Source organism: Tympanuchus pallidicinctus, unplaced genomic scaffold (assembly GCF_026119805.1).
Source record: "Tympanuchus pallidicinctus isolate F22 unplaced genomic scaffold, pur_lepc_1.0 scaffold5, whole genome shotgun sequence".
Lineage (NCBI taxonomy): Eukaryota > Metazoa > Chordata > Aves > Galliformes > Phasianidae > Tympanuchus > Tympanuchus pallidicinctus.
The window spans coordinates 17,027,246-17,050,343 of record NW_026294769.1 but is presented as its reverse complement, the minus strand read 5'-3'; the positions used below and the strand labels follow the sequence as shown (position 1 = coordinate 17,050,343).

The window sequence follows — 23,098 nt, the reverse complement described above, 5'->3', positions numbered from 1 at the left end:
TCTGGCAGAGATAACTTAGTCAACTTAGTAAAGAACACTGAAAACCTTAACGCTAAAGGCAGATTTTTAAAATTTACTGCATTTTTCCATGCTCCTGGGAAACTAGGAAGACTTTCTTCCACGTTATTGGGAAACTAGATCAGTCACTTTCTGCTTTTTACGCAAACAGGATGGAAAGAAAATAAAACCAAAAGACAAATCAAAATGCTCACACCATCTGCTGGGTACATATGAAAAAGTTCTCCATAGCAATGCCCACAGCACTCAGGAAGTCCAATTCATGACTTCTCATAGTTACGTTAGGAATTTCTTTTTAATAGACAGCCAATAGGATTCTTTTCTGACTTTTACTACTGTGAATCAGAAGAAACTTTCTTTACTACAGATTCATTTCCATGCAAGGAAAAGCAGAAACTGAACATCTGGCAGTTTGGTCTCCCCATAGAAATAGAAACAACCTCTAATTTCATGATTGAAATCCATTTGCTAGGCTTCATGGAAACTGGTATCTCAGTCTCTATATAAGGAAATAAAGAACTATCTTTTCTTTATTAAAAAAAAAAAAACAAACAAAAACCACAAAAAACAACACATTCCTTAAAACCTTGTGCATCAGTGTTTTCAATCTCAAGTTTAATGCTTGAATAAAATCAGCTTCATATAAATGTTTTTCCCTCTACTACAGATGAACTCTGCTTTGCTTTGCATTTGCTAGCAACACTCCTTTGAAATCTGTTTTACTTTGAGCTACTTTTACTTGAGGAGAAATACTAAGAAACACCAGTGAGGTGACAACTGACAGTATGTAGGCATAGCTGACATGCCAATGAATACTCCCAGTCCATTTACAGCAGCGAGTAAAAACCAACACTGGTTCTAAACACAAATGACTTTCTGAGCAAGCTTGGGTGCCTGCAGTGAGAGAAATTGCATGAGTGGGGACCACTGCATGTCTGCACTTTGCTTTTTTCTGTACTTCCCATAGTAGTGCTGCCATTCATTAATTTTTGTAATATACTGCTCTGAAACACGCTGGCAAAAGTCGCAATAAATGGAGATTTGACTGGAGGATATTTTATCAGTTTGACTTTATGAGAAACTCTCACTATATATGAATCATTCATGTAGAAATAATTTCATTTAAGGAAATGTCAGATGGAAGTCAAATAGAATATGATTGTAGGATTTTAAGGGTAACAAAATTAGCCAACCCAAAAAAACATGCAGTATCTTACCACTGCATTTTTCTTACAGAATCAAATTTAATCCTGATGCGCATGCACTTCCCACTTACTTATAGCTACCAGAATTTGTTCCTTGGAGAGGAGAAGTTCAGAAACTGATGAAAATGAGTAGAAAAGCCAAGAAGGAACCTCTTACAGTGGTTTCTTCCATTTATTTACTGAAAACACCTGCTGTTAAGTGTTGTGAAAAGCTATTCTTAAAACCACATGGTTGAGCTCCCTGTTATGGCATATAGGGGCTCTGGAAACATGGTGGCTGATGCCCTGTACTGCAACATCTGTAGGGAAAACCCCAGGAAACACGGCCCAGGTTGCTCTGGCTCTGAGGAGGCTCTAGGCATAAATCTTGGAATATTCTTTCTTATGGGGTCTGGAGTATATTTATTTATGGTACCAGAGCTAGGGAGCTGTGGTAAAAGCCTCAGTGCTCCAGCTTATGGCAACTTCTAGGGAGTGCGGTGATAACCTCAGTAACTTTTATCTGTGCGATAGCTCTCACAGTAGAAATAACTTCAGCCTTTCTAGAGCATTCCTTACTTATGCTTGAACACCGGCAGCCTCAGGCCATGACCATTGCCCTGGGGATCCTATTCTTTGCCCACTGCCCTCTGGTGAAGAACCTTTCCCTAATGCCCAACCTGACCTTCTCCTGACACTGCTCCATGGTGTTCCCTCAGGTCCTGTCACTGTGAAGTTGAGGGAATGCCCCCATGCAAACAATTTATATGCAACTGGGAAGCCATCTGAGGTCACATTCCATGGAGCATGCTAAGAATTGCCTGACTGCACAAAGCTAATACAGCCAAAGATAAAAGCCTGCATTAAAAAAGAAAACAAAACAAAAAGCAATCAAACCATAAACTGCAATCCACATTTTCTTAATTGCTTTTCTTATATGGCCAGTTGCTATAGATATCTTGGGAACATAATGGGTTTGTGAATAAGAGATGAGCATCCTAGATAATCTCTCTTTTTAAATGAGACATTGAATTAAAATGTGCTGTAAAGAAGGAGTCCCCATTCCAGCAAAGAGTGAGCTACACTAGCAGCTATTACTAGCAACAGCTAACTAGGGCCCCCAAAGTTATAAGGCTTTGCCAGAGATCAGACAGTTATAGGAGAGCACATCTGGATCTACATACTCTGGTTAAAGTCATGTAGTGTTAGGCTCCTAAATCTGTATTTGAGGTAATTGGCAGGGGTGGGAAGGGATGAAAAGAATCAGATAACCTCCTTTGGCACTCAGCTATAGGCTGGAAGTTTTGACTCTGGGCAATTTTTACAGATCAGAAATCTACTGAAGTGTGCTATGACATTAAAGTTTCATTAGGACTTGTTAGAGATGCATTGCATAAATCCTGCGTTATTATCTGTCCTCTGAAGTGCAGTGCTCTGGGTTTGTGTAAGCAATAGGGCTATGCTGCATTGCATGTGTGAACTTCTCCAGAATAGCAAGGAGTTTTGCAAGGAGGATTGACACAGGATTCAGCCATGTCCACCAGATCAGTGGCAAGTGATCTGCTACAATCTTTAGCTCTAAGTCAGCTGTTAACTTTAGCATCTCTCTTCACTACATTACTACCTATTTCTCAGCTCACACTTTCTACAAGGTCCAAGCTAGGCAAGAAGCTTGTCATCACCCCTAAGCCACATTGGGCAGGCTTTCCCTTTTGCAAATGGAGGTGACACATGGCCCCTTCTAGGTCATGATAATAAAATATTAGCATCTTTAGAAGCTTGGCAAAGTACCATCAGAGATGCGTAATTTCAGGGTTCCGTACTTGCATTTACAGAAAGTAATATGAAATGCATGGCTACAGAAAACATAGTTATGTCAGACAGAGTTAGCTTTCCCATAGCCATAAGGGCCAGAATTTCTTTAAGTAACATTTAAGTGATGTCTGTATGCATCTGCACAGAAGCAGCAGTGATTCAGCAGCATGAGTACTCCAAAGCCTTATTATTTTGATTGCATTAGCAAATTTAAATTAAGCACATAGGTTGACTATTGAGATAAGATGCAGGGAGAAACACAGAGGAGACTCAGATGTAGCAAAGGAAGGGAAACAGGCAAAAAGCAGAAGACACAGGCACGGAGGGGAAGAAGATCCTATCATGAGTTATTTAATGTGGCGACTCAAAGATTGGAGGTTTGAATATCAAAGTACTATGTAATACTCATATTTGGGGCATTTACCCTCCAGTGTGAGACTAAGCTTTGGAAACTGCTGGCTAGAAACTGAGATCCAGGTTGCCCGCATCCCCCACATCAATGCTCTAACATACTCAGTGCAAACATGACCAAGGAAAACCATCTTTCTCTCCCTCTCTTCCTTGAGCTTTATGCAGTAGATCTATTCAGAAAACTGTCCAGCAACTACAGTATGCAGGAGAATATCTATTCTGTAAATCCCAACTGCATGCAATTCCCATCTACTGAGGACATAAAGACTCATTACATAAAGGTGTTCTTAAATATATACTCAAAAGCTGAAAAGTAGAAGTTAAGGTACCAATCAAGGATCAACTTGGGAATGCAGACAATCTTGGATGCTGGTACTTAAAGCAGCAGTAAACATCATTGTCTTCTGTAGACATAGTCACAAATAAGTGCATAAAGGTTATACTTTCTTCTTGATTTCTTTGCCAGCATCCTACTGCTAATGGGGTGCAACCTGCTGTGGGAAGCATCCAGTCCTAAATTTATATCCAACGTATCTCTTAAGAATCATTTTTGTCTCCCATATCTAAACTTAGATGGCCTGTTGGCACGATGCAACGTATCTTTTCTGCTTGAAATATTATTCATGATTTATAATTTTTTCCCAAAGCATCTGACATGAGAGGAACATTCTATGTGCTCTTTTTGAACACTTGGTAAAACTGCCTCATCCCACTCAGTGATGTTAGTTCTTGTTGCTGATCTCAGCCCAATAATCACACGCCTCCAGCAGCTATTTACGTTTTCCTTTTCCTCCTTGTCTTCCTTTCCCCCCTTCTGTTTTTCAGTTTTAAAAAGGACACTGGGAACCCTGTAGAGCTCTTCCCTTTTTTTTTTTTTTTTTGCTAAAGTTACACAACCAAACATATACCCGGGCTAAAACAAAGAACCCCATGAGAACATAAACTTTCCCAAGTGCTCTTTCAGCATACTTCAAAAACACATATGAAGAGTTGCTGTTGTTTTAAAATAATTCTTCAACAACTATATTCACAGGAGTAGTTTTAGTTTCACATAACCAATAGAGAACCTGAGCACAGCTTTGCAACTGTACAACTTTCCTATGCAGGGCTTTTTTCATCTAATATAACAATATTCAGCTGTACAAAGTCATTTGCCAAAATTCACAATGTAGATCAATTCTACAGTCAGAAATGGAAACTGAGTGTCCTGGCTTCCACTTTATTGTCCTATACACCAGATCTTATTGCTTCCCAAAAGTGAAATAGCTTTAATGGAACCAGTTCTCTCACATATATTTCTTCAGGGACCTATGCAAGAGACCTGGTAGAAACAACTTAGGAATATTTCAGTAGTCATGAAATCCTTTTTTATCAGTTCCTAGGGAAGAATTTTCATACATGAGTGCCTTCAATTCTACATTTAGAGTCCAAATCAGCACTGAAATATTTACATGCTTCTATTCTATGTACTTTATAGCAGTGTCCCAAAACAAAATTTGAACATCTATTCAAATGAGCACATATTAAATTGGGCTTCTTGCTGTTGATGGCTGGCACAATTAACTCTTACAACATCTGAAACATTGTACAATTCCATCCATTCTGAACACAAATTTGTTTTTAAAAGTTTCCTACTTCACCTTGTGTACTATACACTTAAGGCATACAGTAGAAGAGATATGTACAGAAAAATCACTACTCAGTATCATACAATTTATAATATGACTCTGCATGCTTTCCACTACACAACCAAAACGTTTGAAATGTATCTCACTAAGATATGAGCACTCCAGAACCAATCCAATGAGATTGGCATTCCGGTATTCAAAACCTTTTTGGGTTAAGCTAATAGATTTCACTCTCACCTTTGCTGTCTGTAAAGTTCCGTATACTGAGAATGTCATTGAGATCCTGATAGTGGTTCTGCTTAATGTACGTTGTTTTCTCAGGTGTGTCCTGAAGCTGCATTGTGACCTCTTCTAGGTCTTTGTCCAGCTGCAAAACAGAAAGAGTATGAATTGCCAAGGATCATAGCTTCAAGTTCCTGCAATAACTGCATAGCTTTCTATTGTTAGACCAGGAGCAGGTGGTCATGCAATCAGCACATTGTATCAAATACAGTGTTCCTATAGTATTACAACAATACCTCTAAAAATCTGGCTACAGGTAGCAGTGACAAAGCACACAGGGCATACAAAAAAAAAAAAAGCAAGCTCCAATAGCTGATGGTTTAAGTAATTCCAGGTGTACTACAGAATAAGGAAGAAATGAGTATTAGAATGCTCAGTCTGAAAACCTCTAAACTGATTATTATCTATGCATAACTCTTTTGCCAATCCAAATAAATTAGGGCTTGGGATGCTCTCTGTGAACAGCTGTCCAGGATGTGGTATCCAACTTACCTCTGGCTTAAACAAATTTTGTAAGTGCTGGATTTAAATTTACATTGCTTCCTTATAGAACTTGGCTGTAGCAAGGTAAATAATCTGGAAATGCAGCTACTAGCTATGGTAAGACATGTTTTAAGTTGCCTTAACAATGAAATTCCTATTTGGACCTACAGGATCAAAGTATTTAATTTAATCTATTTAAGTAAAGTCTAACAAGAGTATCAGAGCCCTGTGTGCATTAATACAGCTCAATTGCCCTCCCCAGCCTTACCTGTGAGCACTGTCACAAGCCTTACAAGGCTCAGGTGGGATCTCATGAGTTAGGAGGCTTAGTAGAAAAGCTATAGCGGGATATAAACACTAAGATAGACAGTAACAAGCAGGGCCTTCAAATATTGCAAGGTTGTCACATGAAAGGTATCTAAACAAACTGAAGAACTACATTTCTTTAAACAGGGATAGCTTTTGCTTTGAAATCTTTGATAGCCTGAGTAAATATTTTTTTGTTACCTAAGCAATCGTTCTTAGTTAGGATAGGGATAAAGAAGTTACAGTTGAAATAGAATACCTTTTCTTCAAGGTATAAGAATACTTCAGAATACAGGCAAAAAGAAAATCATTTTTTATAGTAGTTAGAGCAACTATGGATATCTTGTCATACAAAATGGACAAACTTCACTGTTGATTTGCCATTGTTTGAAGTCTCCGGAACAAGGATGGACATAATGAAGAATACCCATTTTATAGCTTAAAGGGGATTCATGTATTTCACATGTGATCTCCTAGACTGCCAGCAATGGCAGTCGCTGAACTTGGCCGTAAATAGAAACAAAGACAGCTCTTATGTGCCCGTGGGACTGCAGGCCTCTTTTAAACTAGCATGTAAAGGTTGCCCTTCTACCACTACAGCTGTATGGCATCCAGCATGTCCATAGGAGGCACCTGGCACAAAGAACTACAGGAAGTTTCGTCTTAATTTGCTATGGCATAATTTCAATTTATCACATCCTCTAAGCATTGAATGTAATAATTAGCTATTCATATAAATAATGTTTCCTATTATTTCAGTATTTGCTAACAGGCAAAGACGAGTTTTTTCTCCAAAAAGTAGACAACATTTAAAAAGATCACAAAAAACTGCAAAGAAATCACAGAGGCAATATGCATCAAATAAGCAGTACCTCTGTAATTTTCATTCTCAAGCGGTGGTTCTCTGACTGCAGTCCTTCTAGCCGAGAGGTGCTGGCCTGATTGACGCTGGTGACCGACGTCGATGTTTTTGAGTCTTCTTTCTTTTGATTTTGAGTGAACTGAAATCTTCTGTTCTGCGTGGCTGCATCTGGATTTGTCCGCAATGTGATGAGCTGAAAGGTTTACAAGCCTTAAGAAATCCTGTAGAAGGTTTTGTGTTTGCAGCTAGTTCTTTTGTACCCCAAGTATTCGAAAGGTGTTCCTTTCTGACTTTCAAATACAAAACACTGGAAAGTGAGTAGTACCTGAGGCAATTTCTGAATAAATTCACAGAATAGGTAGAATTAGAATGATTTTGCAGAGGGAAGAGTTAAAAAAAAGTTCACAAAATCACAGAACTACCCAGATTGGAAGGGACCTCAAGGATCATGAATCTCCAGTCTTCCTGCCACAGGCAGTGCCACCAACCTCCCCATTTAATACTAGACCAGGTTGCCCAGGGTCCCATCCAACCTGACCTTGAATACGTCCTCACAACCTCTGTGGGCAGCCTGTTCCAGCACCTCACCACTCTCTCTTTGAAGAACCTTCCCCTAATATCCAACCTAAATCTTCCTTCCCTCAACTTAAAGCCATTTCCCCTTGCCCTACTGTTATCTACCCTTTCAAAGAGTTGACTCCCCTTCTGTTTGTAGGCTCCTATATAATCAGGGAATATATGGATATACAAGAAAGTTAGGCTAAACAGGTTATCAGGCTAAACATGTTATCATGCTAAAGAAGAACAGATAAAATGCTTACCCTTGTCCTGGGCTTGCTGAGAAGACTCCAAGAGGAGCAATCTCCAAAAGAAATCCCCACTGGTAGTCAGCTCTTAAATGGGGTCTAGGAGAGGTGGATCCATGCTCCACCCCTTCCAGCAGCACAGCTGAATTGCCTTCAGCTGTGCACCCAGGGCTGAATCATTGCTTGCCTCAGGTGCTCTATCAGAGGTTCAGGCTGTGGTTTAGCAGTTCCCATACAGCTCCCTCTAGGTACTGGAAGGCTGCAATTAGGTCACCCTGCAGCCTTCCTTGCTCCAGGTTGAACAAGCTCAGCTCCCTTAGCCCCTCATTGTAGGGGAGGTGCTCCAGCCCTCTGATCATCTTTATGGCTCTCCTCTGGACTATCTCTAACATTTGCCTGTCTTTCTTGTACTGGGGGCCCCAAACCTGGACATAGTACTCCAGATGGGGTCTCACAAGAGCAGAGAAGAGAGGGACGATCACCTCCCTGTCCCTGTTGGCCACCCCTCTTCTGATGGAGCCCAGGATGCCATTTGCTTTCTGAGCTACAAGAGCACACTGCTGGCTCACGTTAAGTTTTTCATCCACCAACTTGGAAAAACTCATTTAAAATATATTAGCCTGGACTTAATTAAAGATATATTTTTTCAGTGTTTTGTCAAAAATCTCTTTATCCTTCATTGACATCTTTATACTGTCAAAGAATATATTCTCTCCTCAAGAAAACCGAAAAAACAACAAACCCAAGCCCTTCACTCCCCAAACACAGCTTTGCGTGAAATTTCTTCTTTCCTACTGTTATAAGTAACATTCAAGCAGAGAGACATGAAGTAGGAGTATTAATAGAAAGAACCCTAGGGAGATTGCACTCTGGAGACAACAGAAACTTAATTAGGTTTTAGGGACCAAAATAAAACAAATCTGTTCAAATAAATTCAATAAGCCACCTAAAAAAAGGTTAACCTTAAACATATTTAATTTAAACAAGTGTAAGTAAGGTTTAACATTCAGTGACAATGTGAAAATATGAAGAGAGAAAGCTACTAGCGGTTTGGCAAGGAGGTGAGATCTTTTCAGAGTACTCTAAAGAATACAGAACTTATGATTACTTGCCGAGCATACACATATATTTATATACAAATAGAGCTGAAGGAGCTCCTGCCTTGAGAACATGGATATGATTTCATAAATCCAATGCTCCTGAGTTGTCTGTAAAGATGAAAGGAGAAGGAATTTTGTGAGTACTGTACCGCCATATTTTGTAGTATAGCCATGACTCATAATCAGTTCACCTTATTCTTGCAAGCACGACCACTCCGCAGTTGTGGTGGCATGAAGTAAAGGACTAAATTCTGATACAGACATGACTGATCTGACACTGAAGCAGTTCTTCCCTGACATGAGTTTACAGACCAAGTCTGTAGGTGGAGATAATGTGCTAAGTTTAAAGACAATAGACTGCATTTCTTTAGGTGATTAAGGACATGCAGAAGGCTCAGATCTTAAGTGACCGCTTCACATTAGCCCTTACTTGTAATAATTGTTTTCAGGAATCCCATCCCTCTGGAACCCCAAGCCAGCTGAACATCAATTCATGCAACCTGATGAGGTGCATCCCCAAGGACTGAGGAAGCTGACTGATGTCACTGCAAGGCCACTCTTAATTATCTTTGGAAGCTGATGCTGATCAGGAGAGGCTCCTGAGCACTGGGAGAGAGAAGATGTTACAGATGTGTTCAAGAAAGTTGAGAATGAGGATCTAGGGAACTACTGGCCATCTGTCTTCACCTCGGTCCATGAAAGGTGGTGTAGCACATCTTTAAATGAAGAGAGCAATGAAGAATTTGTCCCTGCTCTAATTCTGCTATGAGATTTTTTTAGAGTCACTTATGCTAACAAAACAGCAGTGCATGAGGTGGGCCTGGAGAAGCACACTAATTGCCACAGTATATGTAAACAGGATTAGTACAACTGAGAAGTAATGGAAAAATGTTGTGTTTCTTCCTCTAGTTTCCCTACATAATTTAACAGCTGCTTATTCAGATCCATAAAAGGGCTACGGGACAAAAATTGAATTCTAGCACTGTAAGACCTTGAGACTGCTGAAGGAAATGCATTTTACTTTGAACTGAAGAAAAATAAAAGCCACTCAAATGGCTCAAAAGCACTTTACTGCTTGCATCTGCCTAACTATGGTTTAATAAATGAAGAAATGCAAGCTTCCAGATCTTCAGTATCTTCTACACTTGTTGAGACTCAGGCTTTAGGATTTCACCAACAATCTTCCTATATCACCAAAAGTGTACTGATTACATAATTGTTAAGGGGAGAGATTTGGTGCCTGTCTCACACTGAAGTCTTACCTAGCTGTATAGCTTGAGTGTTCTTGGTTACAATATTCTGTGGGCCTGGACATCATGAAATCTTGGGCAGGAGCACATTCCAGAGGAGAATGCTTGCCAGTAATCCCACTGCAACTGTTGCAAAGCATGGCAAGAAGAAATGTAGGGTTCAATATACACAAACGCCAGAAGAAAAAATGTCCAGCTGTGAAAGCACTCAGGTGTTGAATGGACATTGCAACTCCTGCTTCAATCTCTTTTTTTTTCCTGTACTTTGCCCAGTGATCATTTGTAATGCAAAACAGCTAAGCGTATTAGAACCTGACAATACATAGGATGGGATGAAGTACATTATGCTCAGAGGCTAGAGTTCATGTTTGCATTTTGAGCAGAAAGAACTGGGAGTAAAAATGATGGCAAGGAAGTTGGGGGTTAAAAGAAGGTCAGATGAAAGGGTTAAGAGAGGAAACAGGAAAATCATTTCAGAGCCTGCAGCAGCGGAAAAGGATGGGTAAGGGAGCATGAAAGCAAAGGGCAGAAAAGCATGTCACAGCATTAATAATATTTTCTCTTTGAAGAGACTTTTGAAATTTTGTGGAGGTATTTTTGGCAGCAGAGCTTTAATATGCATTTTCATACAGCTTACAAACCTAAATCTTGCAGAATTTCAAAGCATTTTTCTTTGCTGTGTTTGGGAATTTTCATTAATTTAGAATGAAGTTCTGATTTTTCCCTAAGATCCAGAACAAGAATATGACTATGTATTTGTAGGTATATAATTTTTAAGAATTGAACTGCAGAACTTGTAAATGCATCCAGGTTAGTCAGTCCTGGAAAATGAATTGCTCTGCTTTGCTGCAGATCAGAAGTTGGCTTCTTTTGTTTTTCTTTGCCTCTCTTTTCTCTCAGAGGGAACAACTGAGGTAAATTCCGCTTTTGAAGACCATAATCAGGAATGCCAGTTAGCACTAACATGTTCACTGTAATTCGCTCAATTCTGCCACAAATGTTTTATCATGACATAATTGAAAAGATAAGCTTGGTAAGACAAGCATCTTAAATCTTGCTTTGCAAGTGTTCCAGTTATCCAATTATATATACATCTGACTTGGGGTGTTATGCTAGGTTTATGCAAATCATTTAAAATGACCCCAATTGCACATTTTACCACAGAATACAAATGCATTCTCCAGAACTTGTGGTTTAGCTGAAGTAAACTTACATAGAAATCACTTTCTTATCATTTATGGTCTATCACACTCATGCCTAAAGCTTAACTTGGCAAGTAAAATAATTTAAGTGCCAGCTCTTCGTGATTCAGTGTCTTCCATTAACATATAATACACACATCCGCAAGAGTCCAAAGGACCAAAAAGAAATGAAGGCATATGCTTTACAGTCCATGCCTCATTTAGACCTACAATATATCAGTTATTAAAAAGTCTTAATTGTCAGCAGCTGCAGTTTGCATACAGTTGTTTTTTTTTTCTCTTTTTTTTCTGAAGTGTTAATAAATCCTACTATACCACCATACTTGAGTATCTTAGAGGTTTGAATATAAGACACATGTGGTAGAGCAGACAACTGGACCTGTTCCTTCTTAATGCCCACAAGTCCCACTCTCCAAAAAGTTCCTATTCCATTAAAATTAGAGAGAACAACTTTTGTGTCACCATTCACACATTCAGTAAAACATAGGCATTAGGAATGCATGCATTCACATTCCTGTAACTTTGTATTTTTTCTAAAATCTCATGAAACTTTCTTCTTTGTTTCAGATACAGACAGGCTAGCTTTAGAATTTTCCCAGAGCTTGAAAAGGCAATGAACTTTTACATATGAAATCACAATTACAAAGTGGAACAAAAAAAAAAAAAAATCAACATCCATGCTAAACAAATTCACTTACCTTAGGTACAAACACAAGGCAGAGAGTGATGGTACTGCAGAAAATTATAACTAAAGCAACAATGCAGAACTGCACGTTGGGTTGGTCCCGAGTAAGAAATGAAACGGCAGCACCAATAATGCACATAATCCCGACATTGTATACACTCATTCCGATGTATTTGCTGTCATTCAAAGCAGGAATGCTGACATTTCGTGTTTCCCAGGCTAAGAAACAACCAAATAACTGAAATGGTAGAAAAAAAGAAAAAGAAAAAGAAAAAAGATAGTAATTATGAGAAGAATTGGTTGACATCCAGAAAAAAACATTGATTGGTGTGTAATGAATTTATCAGGTACAGCAGGTGTGCTTTCTAACTTGATAAATTTAGACAGCATTACAACTTAGAGATATACACATACACATTTTAATGATATCTAATCATTAGTGGTTTTTTTTTTCTCAGTAGACAGATTTTATCTTTCACAAGAAAAATACAAAAGTTGGTAGTAGTGGTAGTAGTAGCAACGGGAATAACTTTTTCTAAATGTTATGGACATATTTATTTTATACTTGTAATTATTTCTGAAGACAGACATTCCTCTTTATTTTCAAGGATTCCAGTAAAGATATGATAGGTGGTTCTTTTAGCTACTGTTAGCAGCTGTTCTCAATAGACTCTTCTCAATCCAGTTATTCTTTGTATGATTATCACATACATTAATAAGCAGAAGTGCCAAGATGTGTCCAATGACAGACAAATATGTGCAGAAGGTGTCACCCTACCTGTTCAAAGTGCAATTACAATTTCTTTTATAATAGTGAGAGTTGGTAATGGCCTTTCAATTGCAATTGTCTAATGATTTCTGGTATAAAATATTCCTGTGGCAGTTTTTCTTTTACTTGTTTCTTTGTAATGTTCTTACATTACATTCTAGCCCCTTTTTTATTTGCAATATGCCTTTGCAATTTAGCAGGGGAGAGTCTTTAGGGTAAGGAAGTCTTCTTCATTCCTTGAAATTTAATTAGATGTTTCTACAACATGAACAATTGCAAAAAAACTGTTTGATTTCTCTGTCTCCCTGTATTCCACATGGAGATTCTGGCAACAAAGGAAAAGCATAAATGCACTCAAGGCACTGTAAACAGGGAGCTGAGTCAATAGTCTACGCAAAGCCCAGTAAGCATGTACAGTGCTATGGGTAGAATGGTAGAGAGTCTATAGTATCAGAAAAGGGAAGGACAGAGGAATGAACATCAAGACCCAAATCATTGTGCCTGTGCTATCTAGATTTTTCTGAACACACTATAAGGAAAAACAGGAAAGAAAATGAAAATAAAAACACAAGAAGGATGCATTTCCATTGACCTTGCTACACTTTCATCCAGACATCACTTTTGTCTACCGTCAATTTACAGAGAAAATCTATCTTAAACAACTACAACCCTCCTGATAACCCAGAAAAGTTAAGGTCTCTCATGATGCCCCTTGGGGATTAATTACATTTGCCCAGTAAAAACTTGCTTTTTATCTGTGGGGGGGAAAAAAAAAAAACTTTAAAATTTTAAAGGCGAACAACCTGGACTAGAAGACCATTTTCTGGTTGCAAAGTCAAGCCGAAAAGTGTTAGGAACTGACAGATTTATGTTTGCTGTATGAATTCAGTTTTGCCATTATATGCTTCCAACTATAGTAATGATCAGACGTTAATAATAGTATATTTCCTTGATGATTTGTTTACTTTTTTCACCTCGACTAACAACAGTAACAAACCAAATAATTTGTGACTCAGGTGCCTTACACTTACACAGACACTAGCAGGCTCCAGCAGGCTCCACCTACTTCCTTAAATAGACACCTCAATCCTGGACTGACTGCTGAACTGCCAGCCTTGCCCTCCCATTGCTGAACTTTTCTGCTAGTTTATTTAATTCTCTTGCCTACAGCACATATGTTACCATGCCACATGTTCATGAACAGTCCTGGCTGAAAGGCTCTGGAAGATATTTACTTTCAGCTTATGGAGCTTGGCAGATTGCAAATACACGTAGGCAGAGGTGGCCCTTGCAAAAAACACAAGCAGCATTTGCCTTTGTAATACTTACGGAAGCCTTCCTTAGCCCCATTCTCACCTTTCTTCTCTCCATGTATTCTTAATGCTCCTGTAGGATGTGGTCATTTCCAGGGCTTTCCTTTTGCTCCTTGTCATAAGTCTTATCATGGCACCAAGCTTGTTGGAGTTCAATAAACGTTTAGATAACACTCTCAGACATACAGTCTGATTTTCAGGTGATCCTATGTGGAGCCAGGAGTGAGACCTGATGATCCCTATGGGGTCCTTCCAACTCAGGATATTCTATGATTCTCCCTCTTCCGCTTTACCCATTTCCTCTTGTAGGACCAAAATCCACACCTACTCTAGAGGGGTGGAGGTTAGAAGGGTCTCAAAGTCTCTCTGGTAGGACCTAGATGGAGAAGCTGCTAATCCCCTAATGCATTTTCCAGATCCCCTCAGGTAACTAAAGTGATGCTTTCAATGAGGAAGGATGCAGACACCACTTCTCTGGTTTTGAGTCTGGCACTGTGCAGAAATGAAGCATGGCTTCCTCTACAGACTTTACAGATGCAAACTGTAGTCTGCATTGACCTGATTGCACTAGAGTCCAACACTGGCAAGGTCTTTTCTCAGGCAACAAGCGTATCCCTCCCAATGCCTCTTCTGCATTCCCTGCACTCTTGCTGCAGAACAGCTCAGCTAAGTTGCAGATTCACACTTTGGCAGTGCCTGAACTGACAACTAGGCTGAGCTCTTAAAGGAGCAGAAAGCATACCTGTGTGTGTGCATCTAAACTCTGTTTAAAAAGAGATGAGACCATGACTAACTATTTTAGTTTCAACTCAGGGGCCTCTAATCCTAGGAACTGTGTTTACTGGACAGCATATACTTGGTATAATTTGTCTTCTAAATATTAATGAGAATTTTAGAGTTGTGGATCATCCCTTGCTCTCCCCCAGTTCTTCAAGATGGACACACTCCCCTCCAAAAGCATTATTCTGGGAACACGGCCAGCAAACCTAAATGACGCCAGCATTTAATACAAATAATGGGCATGAATTTATAGCTAAGGCAGTTATAAAGCAATTTAAAATATCAATTATAATGGAAAAAGATCATTTGAACAGTGTCGTGGGGGTTACAATCTGACCTTCTCATTTATAATTGAAAACAGCATGGAAAATGGTTGAGTATCTTCCAGTTGAAAGGGAGATTTTTATTTATATGATAACGAAACAAAGAGAGAGAGACTCTTGTGGCAAGTGGGTTTCCTTTGAATGAAGCACTACAAATTTAAGAGCATTGTTTCTAAATGTTATTGGCATTTGGAGTAAAATGTTTGCCTCAGAAGCAGAGCACTCCTTTTCTAAAACTCACAGTTCATCTTTGAGACTCAAACATGGATAAAGCAGAGATTTTCCACAGCCTGCTGCCAGGTCAGTGGTGATCACAGACATACTCCTTGTTTGCTTGTTAAGAGTGTTTGCAGAGCTCCACTGAGCTGATGAGAAATCTGTTTTGAGACAGAGCTTTCCAGAGAGAACGTGATGCTTCACTTTCTCTCCACCTGCCCTTTTTATGTTCTTCTCTATTCCTGAATCTCAGCCAGTGTGCAGAAATTAGAATCTCTTTTTTTGATGGCAAAAGGTCTGAAGATCCCTGAAATGGTTTGGCTGAGGAACAGGATGTGGATATTGTTAGTGACAGGTCCAGAGTTCTGTAGTTTTCTGACAAGTTTTCTATATCATAGAACCATACAATCATTTGCATTGGAAGAGACCCTTACAGGTCATCTAACTCCCTTGCAATGAACAGGGACACCTACAGCCACATCAGGTTGCTCAGAGCCCCATCCAGCCTGATTTTGAGTGTCTTCAGAGATGGGGCTTCCACCAACTCTCTGGGCAATCTGTGCCAGTACCTCACCTCCCTTGCTGTAAAAAACTTCTTGATATCCAATCTAAATCTGCCCTCTTTTAGTTTGAAACAATTTCCCTTTGTCCTATTACAGCAGACTGTGCTGAAGAGTCTGTCCCCTTCCTTCTTACAGCCTCCCTTTAGATAATAAAATACTGCTCTCAGTTCTCTCCGGGGCCTTCTCTTCTCCAAGTTGAATAGTTCCAGCTCTTGAAGCCTGAAATGTTTGGGTCTCAGTTAAAAACACAGACTCTCAGTGGCCCATTCCACCTACTCTCTACACCTGGTACTTAAACTTTAAGCATTAATCTTCCCCAGCTACATAAATCAACCTTCCCATTGTGCTTGGGGGCACCTAAGTCTTGAGGCTGCTGAGCAGTTTAAGGACTATTTGATGTTTAAAGCCTACTGGGATTAGCAAAGCAGCTGTTTCTTCTCCCGATGCTCCTGGAGGGCTCAAACTGATAAGGCTTTTCAGAATGCATCCACACAAAGCACAACATCAGCCATCTTCAGTATTGCAAGATAGTGATATTGGTGGTGATCATTGCATGGTTTGGGCAATGTGGCACAATTTTTAATTTTACCTAACCCCCAAGTCAAGGTTGTTTTCGAAGCAGCCCTCAAATTTTTTTCAGAGCTGTCAGTTTTTATGTAATGAGAGACTGGCTGTCTTAATTACTTGGGCACTCGCGTGGGATGTTAGCTTTAATCGCTGCTGAGAATTTTGATTAAAGAGTCTTTAGAGAAGACATGCAAGAAACACACTGGAATGGATGGAGGAAGCCAGCTACTGGCAGTGCTAAATGTGCTAACTTCAGAGAGAGACAGGACATGTCTGTCCCCATTGCTTTATCCTGGCTCACTAAGACAGCTCCTCACTGACAGCTACAATTCCCCTCTTGAGGTTCCTGATGGATCCCATGTGTCTCAGGATGAGTTTGAGCAACTCAGGGCTACGCATTCTATTATATAAAGCAGTTATCTAAAAGTTAGACAGCACAATTTTCTACTAAGCCTAATGGTCTAATTCAGGTTTCTTTAAGGATCTCAGCCAAAGACACTTTGAAAATGCAACTAGGAAGGCTTCCTACATAGTTAAAACCATTAGTTTATAAAAAGTGCCTTTTACCATATAGATCTACTAAATGCATATCTTATTAATGCAGAAAGCATTGTAAATATTGTTCTGTGCATTCTAGGAAGGTATAGGCTGTACAGGAAGGATTCATTTCTTTTATTTGTGTTTGAGAGTATGCAGCTTCTGTTTAGCACCATGTTGGTTTGGATTGTTACCTTTGCAGTAGTTGGTAAGCTGATTTTGGTTGTGTTGTCAGCGTATCTAACAGGGCTATGAGAAGACTGCTGTATAAATTTGTGGAAAACAGTGTCTTAAGACGGTGGAGTAATCACTGCAACTAATGATGGAATTTTGGTCCTTAAATGAAATATATAAAGTCTTAGAGGAATAACAGGAACATATATTTTGTGTTCACAGAGTTTAACTGGCAATTTAAGTTTTAAAAACTTTTTACCATCTCAACTGAAATCTGAGAATTGAGTAAAACCGTCTGTAGCTGAAGTATAGGAAAATACTCAGCACTGCTTTTCATCTTGCTCAGCAGAATTACTGTTAAGTACAGTGATGATTGCTTACTGACCCACAGCATGTATTGATACAATTGAGGATCTGGTTTGCTACTGGACTACAAAGATTGGCGGATGACAGGCAGGGGATTCGTTCTCCTCCTGTCTTCCTTCCTTCCCTGTGCTTGCCATAAACCTGTTTATGTTTTATTTCAAAGTCACACCTGCTTATACTCTGTCCATGGGATATGAAATATTAATGAAGATGAAGAAGGAAAATTTTAGTGAGGGTATCAGATAATAGCAGGGAAATATCAGAGAAAAATCTTGCCAGAAGTCTTGCCACAGTCATACTTGCCAATAATGAGAGGTTACAGTTTTGGAAAGAGCATGTATTGGACCAGCCTACAGCTTTGCAGCTAATTACTGTATCATAGTAGCACTTACTGAGCTCAGTTGTGGATCACAGCCCTGCTGTGCTGCATAAAAACAAGCATTTACTTCAAAGTCCTTGCAGCTTTTTTTTTTTTTTTGTCTTTTTCTGGCTTTGGTACTGGAAGATATCCCCTCCTGCTGCCCCTTATATAAAGGCAGTTCTGGACTCTGCCCTGCAAACATCTCTGACTCTGAAGCAGTCATAAAATTGGAGCTGTGTGTTTCCATATTCATGTTTATTCACTACCTTCATATCATCCCAGATATAAGCATCAGTGAAATGGCTGCAGATTTTTTTCAGTGGGAGCTTTCCAAACTGCAAAAATAAGCATGATGATTTTTCAGGTGTTCACTGGAGAGCTGAGCAGAGAAAAACACTGTGCAGTCTTCAGGAAAATTTATAATAAAGAAGTGATTTTATTTTTTCTAAGTCAAGTTAGCAAGTGGAAGGGCACATGATCCTCTCGTAGGTCTCCTGCCTTCACTGTCATTGCAGTCTGACATCAAACCACTGCTCCCTTCCCTGATGAGGGATGAGTCAGCCATGTATTTAACTCGTTTTCACAGAGCTGCCCTAGATACAAAGTACTAAAGGAAAGCTTCATATTTCTATTGAGCGTTACAACAACAGCTAAATATTTTTTGAGTTGCGAGAGGTGACATCCAGCTATTCAACCAAAGGGCTTTTTTTTAAAAAATGTAGTGGCAAAGTATGGCCCTGCACAGACTGAGCTGGATTGGCATCTGCAGGAAGCTATGGTCACTAACACACATCCACAGAAAAATTGTGTCTTTATGCTTCAGCCTTTCAAATCAGTTAATAACATCTTTTACCTTCTTTCTCTACAGCATTTGACTTGCTTACATGTAAACTCTGCTTAGTAATGAAACACTTTACAGTAACATCTGTGAGTAAGAATCCATTTAGGATAGCTTTATACTGTCTGTGGCAAAAGATCACCACAGATAACCACAGTACTGTAAAATGGTGAAACATCTCTGACAAAAACATGTGTTACAGCTAAGATATATTTCTATCCTATAAAAGTGATGCTAAAAGACATGTAAGGGTACTTAGTCTCTTACTGCAATATCTCTAGTATTTTAATAAAACATTTTAAATTTCCTTATGGACATAGGATGGAAAAAATCATCCTACAAAACCATATAGTAACGTATGCTTTGGATGCTAAAATACTGTCAATGTATGAAACAAAATGCTGCAATACAAATAATGAGAAGGAATTTGACTTTTTTTTTTCTTATCAGCCTTGTTGGTGTATCAATTTTTCTTTTCACCGTCATGATGTTTTTGTCCTTAGCAAGGTAAGCTAAGGACATCACTTTAAAAATTATGCATCAGAAGTGGTCAGTAATAAGAGTTATAGCTTAAAAAAAAAACCCAAATTCTATTAATGATTACGTGTGAAAGTAGGATTTGACATACATAACAACAGCCAAGTAGAAAATATACCTTGACCTTGAAAGCCTGTTTCTCAGTAACTAAATAGTACATAATAATGATCTTACATCAGCAACAGAATGAAAGAAACTTCCAGCCCATAAACAATTTGAGTATAATGTTAACTAAATGCCTTAGGAGGAAAAGGGGAATCAAACTGTAGACAAGTCCACTGTGGTTAATAAACAAAAGGGCAAAGGAGTCCAGTCCATCCTTAATCTGGGATTGCTTTCTGGAGAAAATGTTCACACTGCTCAAAAAGATGCTAATAATGCAGCACTGGTAAGTTTACAATGATATGATTTCTACCCATCTTTGGAATACACAAAATAAAGGTACTGTTCAACTTCACTGACACTGTCAGAAATCAAAATTAGACATATCAGAACAGATGGCCGGTATGTATATACACAGAGTGGCCTTACACCTGTACGTAGCCTTTTAGGAACTGAAACCTCAGATGGGAAAAGACAAAATCCAATATGTATGATGGGACTTGGACAAATGTGAGGTACAAAGGCAAGACCCAGCATAGTAATCTTCCTGTTGTCCTCTGGTCAACAGTCCTCTATCATCAGTCCGTTATCATCAGTCCTAAGGAATTTGAAAAGTGATTGAAAAGCCTTCATGTAGTTAAGATGCATTTCCTCATATCACTTCAAAGGAAAGAAGAACTATGAATCTGAACGTAAAGGTTTGCTTTGTTTAAATGTTTACTTACTTTAATACAAAAGAAGCTTGTATGTCCTGGCAACAAATGGCTTCCTTCCCTGCCCCATCTGCCCTTCCATGCTCTGCCCTAACCTAAATGATTAATTCACTGCATCAGCACACTTAAGTCATGAGACTGGACGGTATTGATCTATGTGTTTAAACCACAGAGGAGAAGTACTTTTTAAGCTAACCCAATTTTTGTATTCTCAGTTAGACACAAAAAGCCACTGTGCACAATGTTGGCTCAAGTAAATCACTAAGACATTTTGCCTTAAATATTGTACTGTAGTTACCAATATTAGCTCTTAGCATACAGGATGTGAATTATAGTAGTAATAATAACGATAATAATTGTTACAAACTGCAGTTTCTCATTAGATAAACTGGTATAAAATGATACAGTGACACAAGAGATTCCAGGATTTTTTTTGTTGCTTGAAAGACAAACTGTGCCTGGGGGACAGAAATCTGAAACAAGTTCGGTGATGAGATTAAAAACATCAGTCCTGTTGTCCTCATTTCACACAGGTGTATGTGCTCTAGGAGAGTAAGACACTGCAGCAATTATTTGACTGATTCCAAAGTCTCTTTCGTATATATAAATTTGTGTAATAAAGGGGCACTGGAGCAATAAAAGTATATATTTTACTGATGGTTATGAAACACTGTGTGCCTGAAATAATTATGATGAGTAATGCCAAATGGCATTTGCAAACTTAAACAAACTGAGTCACACATCTTGTAGAAAGCAGTACGACGTACTTGACAACAAACCAATCTACAGCAATGAATTAATGAAAGCCAAAGTAGTTCAGCTGCTGTCCAGAACAACATAAATAAAAAGGAAACAATTCAAACAACATTACCATTACCTGGGATTTTTTTTTTTTTTTAATTTAATGTTATTTAACCTGTTTTCTTACTAACATTGAAGGTATTATAGAAGTTATTTTTGCAAAGCAAATAATTTTTTAAAATCCTTCAGTATTTTTTTAAGGATTTGAATTTAATTTGTTTATTTACATTGCACTAAATGAACCAAACATACTTTCATGTTACTTTTTGAACAGAATCACAGAGAAAAATGTCTTAAGCCTTTATATGGTGAACAGTGACAGCTTCTACATGGGAGAACGTGAAATGAGCTGTTCAAAATCTCTATACAATGAGATTGGAAAGTAATAAAAATATAGTAAACCTGTAATTTCCTTTTAATGTATTGTCTAGAAAAATTCTTGTATTCAAAGGAAAAAACACCCTTAACTGAAGACCAGGAATCTACTGATAAATGTATCAAAACAACAAACAAGAAATAAGTTAGGAAAGAGACAATAACGTCAAATGCCTTGTCAACAACTGTACTAAAGTCACATACTCGCTAGCTGTTTTACTCTCTGACTGCATTTCGCAGTGCTTGTCCTCAGAACTGAAAGGCCTAGACATGTGCTACACGTCAATAAACCCAAAGCCACTTGAGCTACTCAGTAATAAATGCTAAGATGCAGAATCTCTCCTAAATCCTGATCTCCATGGTGTGATTAAGTATGTTCTCGCTCTTGGTCTCACAGCCCTCTTGGACATTCTTCTGAAAATAATTGTCTATTGGGAAGGTGGGAAGGATTCCTTGTGGTCAGAGATGGCAGTCAGGAGGTGGAGAGGTTCAGTGCAACTCCCTTCTCTGCACCCCAAAGCAGCTGAGTGTATAGAATAAATAAAAAACTCTCATCCCTTCCTGTTGAGCTTTGTACTGCATACCTAAAGATCTTCTAGCCTGCTAAAAGCAGAGTGAAAACAAGCAGGACTCTACAGGCTGGTAGCAGCCATTCTCTGTACAGCAGAAGACATACTCCAGGCACCAGCATCTCACCCTACCCAGCTTCCCCACAGCAGCAGCACCTGCCACGCCAAATGGGAGCAACTGACCCAGTCTTTGACGGGTGTCCCTCTGAACAGGCATGCTACAAATGCACAGAACAGATTGAACCCTTCAGGCAGTGTAAGCAAATGTTTATCTGGTTTGAGAATCCAGATGGGGCTTAGCTCAAGGTAGGTGTTCATCTGGTCAGTACTGTCAAAAATCAGATATTTTTCGAACCTTGAGGCTTAGGGTATGAGGATCTTTTAATCACCAATGGTCATTTTTTCTTTTTTTTATCTAAACTATCAAGGTTTCATATTGCTACTTCCTGAATTTCATTCTATTAACAAAATATTTTATGTAGAAGAGCCACAATGAAAAAAGGGATGATTTTGATTCAGGCTCCAAACTCATCTTGCATTGAATCATAGGATCATAGAATCATTTGAGTTGCAAGGGACCCATAAAAAGTCATCTAGTCCAACCCCCCTGCAATGAACAGGAACACCTACAGATTGATCAGGGTGCTCAGAGCCCCATTCAGCATCTGTTGCAGCTATTCCTGATGGACATTTCCAATGTGGAGTCAAACATTTAGAATAAGGTAACCCCACCCTTTCAGAGAACCTCAGCAGTCTGAGTTTATAAAGTTGTCTCGTTAATAGACCTATCTTTTCACTATTAAATTTCTTGGTTGGCAGAATATCTCTAGTTTTCAGCTCTAGTACTATTAGTGTTGTATTTATTTTATACATTTATATATTCTTATACCCACATATAACCGCTTAACAAACTTTATGAAAGATGTATTTAAAAAAAGCTTTAACTCGCTCCCAGCCTCAGAAAAACAAATAGAATTCAGTTCAAGCCTATCAGCAAGAAGCTTGAAAGCAGCTTTTGCAGAGTAAACTGTGCTTACCATCAGGAGCCCTTTATATGCGTAGACAATCCCAAGCCAAATTGTCATGTGAGTGTTCTCGCAGTGCTCCAAGATGGGTCGGATGGAGATGTCTCTGCCTGCAGGGTCCGGCTACAAAAATAAAG

General features: G+C 38.9%; 1 protein-coding gene across 1 annotated transcript in view; it reads right to left on the bottom strand.

The window, feature by feature from the left end:
* The window catches only part of GABBR2 (gamma-aminobutyric acid type B receptor subunit 2), a 441,895-nt gene that overhangs the window by 12,973 nt on the left and 405,824 nt on the right, over positions 1 to 23,098 (bottom strand). The window contains exons 14-17 of the mRNA XM_052704312.1: positions 22,974 to 23,084; positions 12,046 to 12,270; positions 7,000 to 7,182; positions 5,294 to 5,423 (exon numbers count right to left, since the gene is read on the bottom strand). Of these exons, the coding sequence (XP_052560272.1) occupies positions 5,294 to 5,423; positions 7,000 to 7,182; positions 12,046 to 12,270; positions 22,974 to 23,084 (649 nt within the window). The remainder of the gene's footprint in view (positions 1 to 5,293; positions 5,424 to 6,999; positions 7,183 to 12,045; positions 12,271 to 22,973; positions 23,085 to 23,098) is intronic.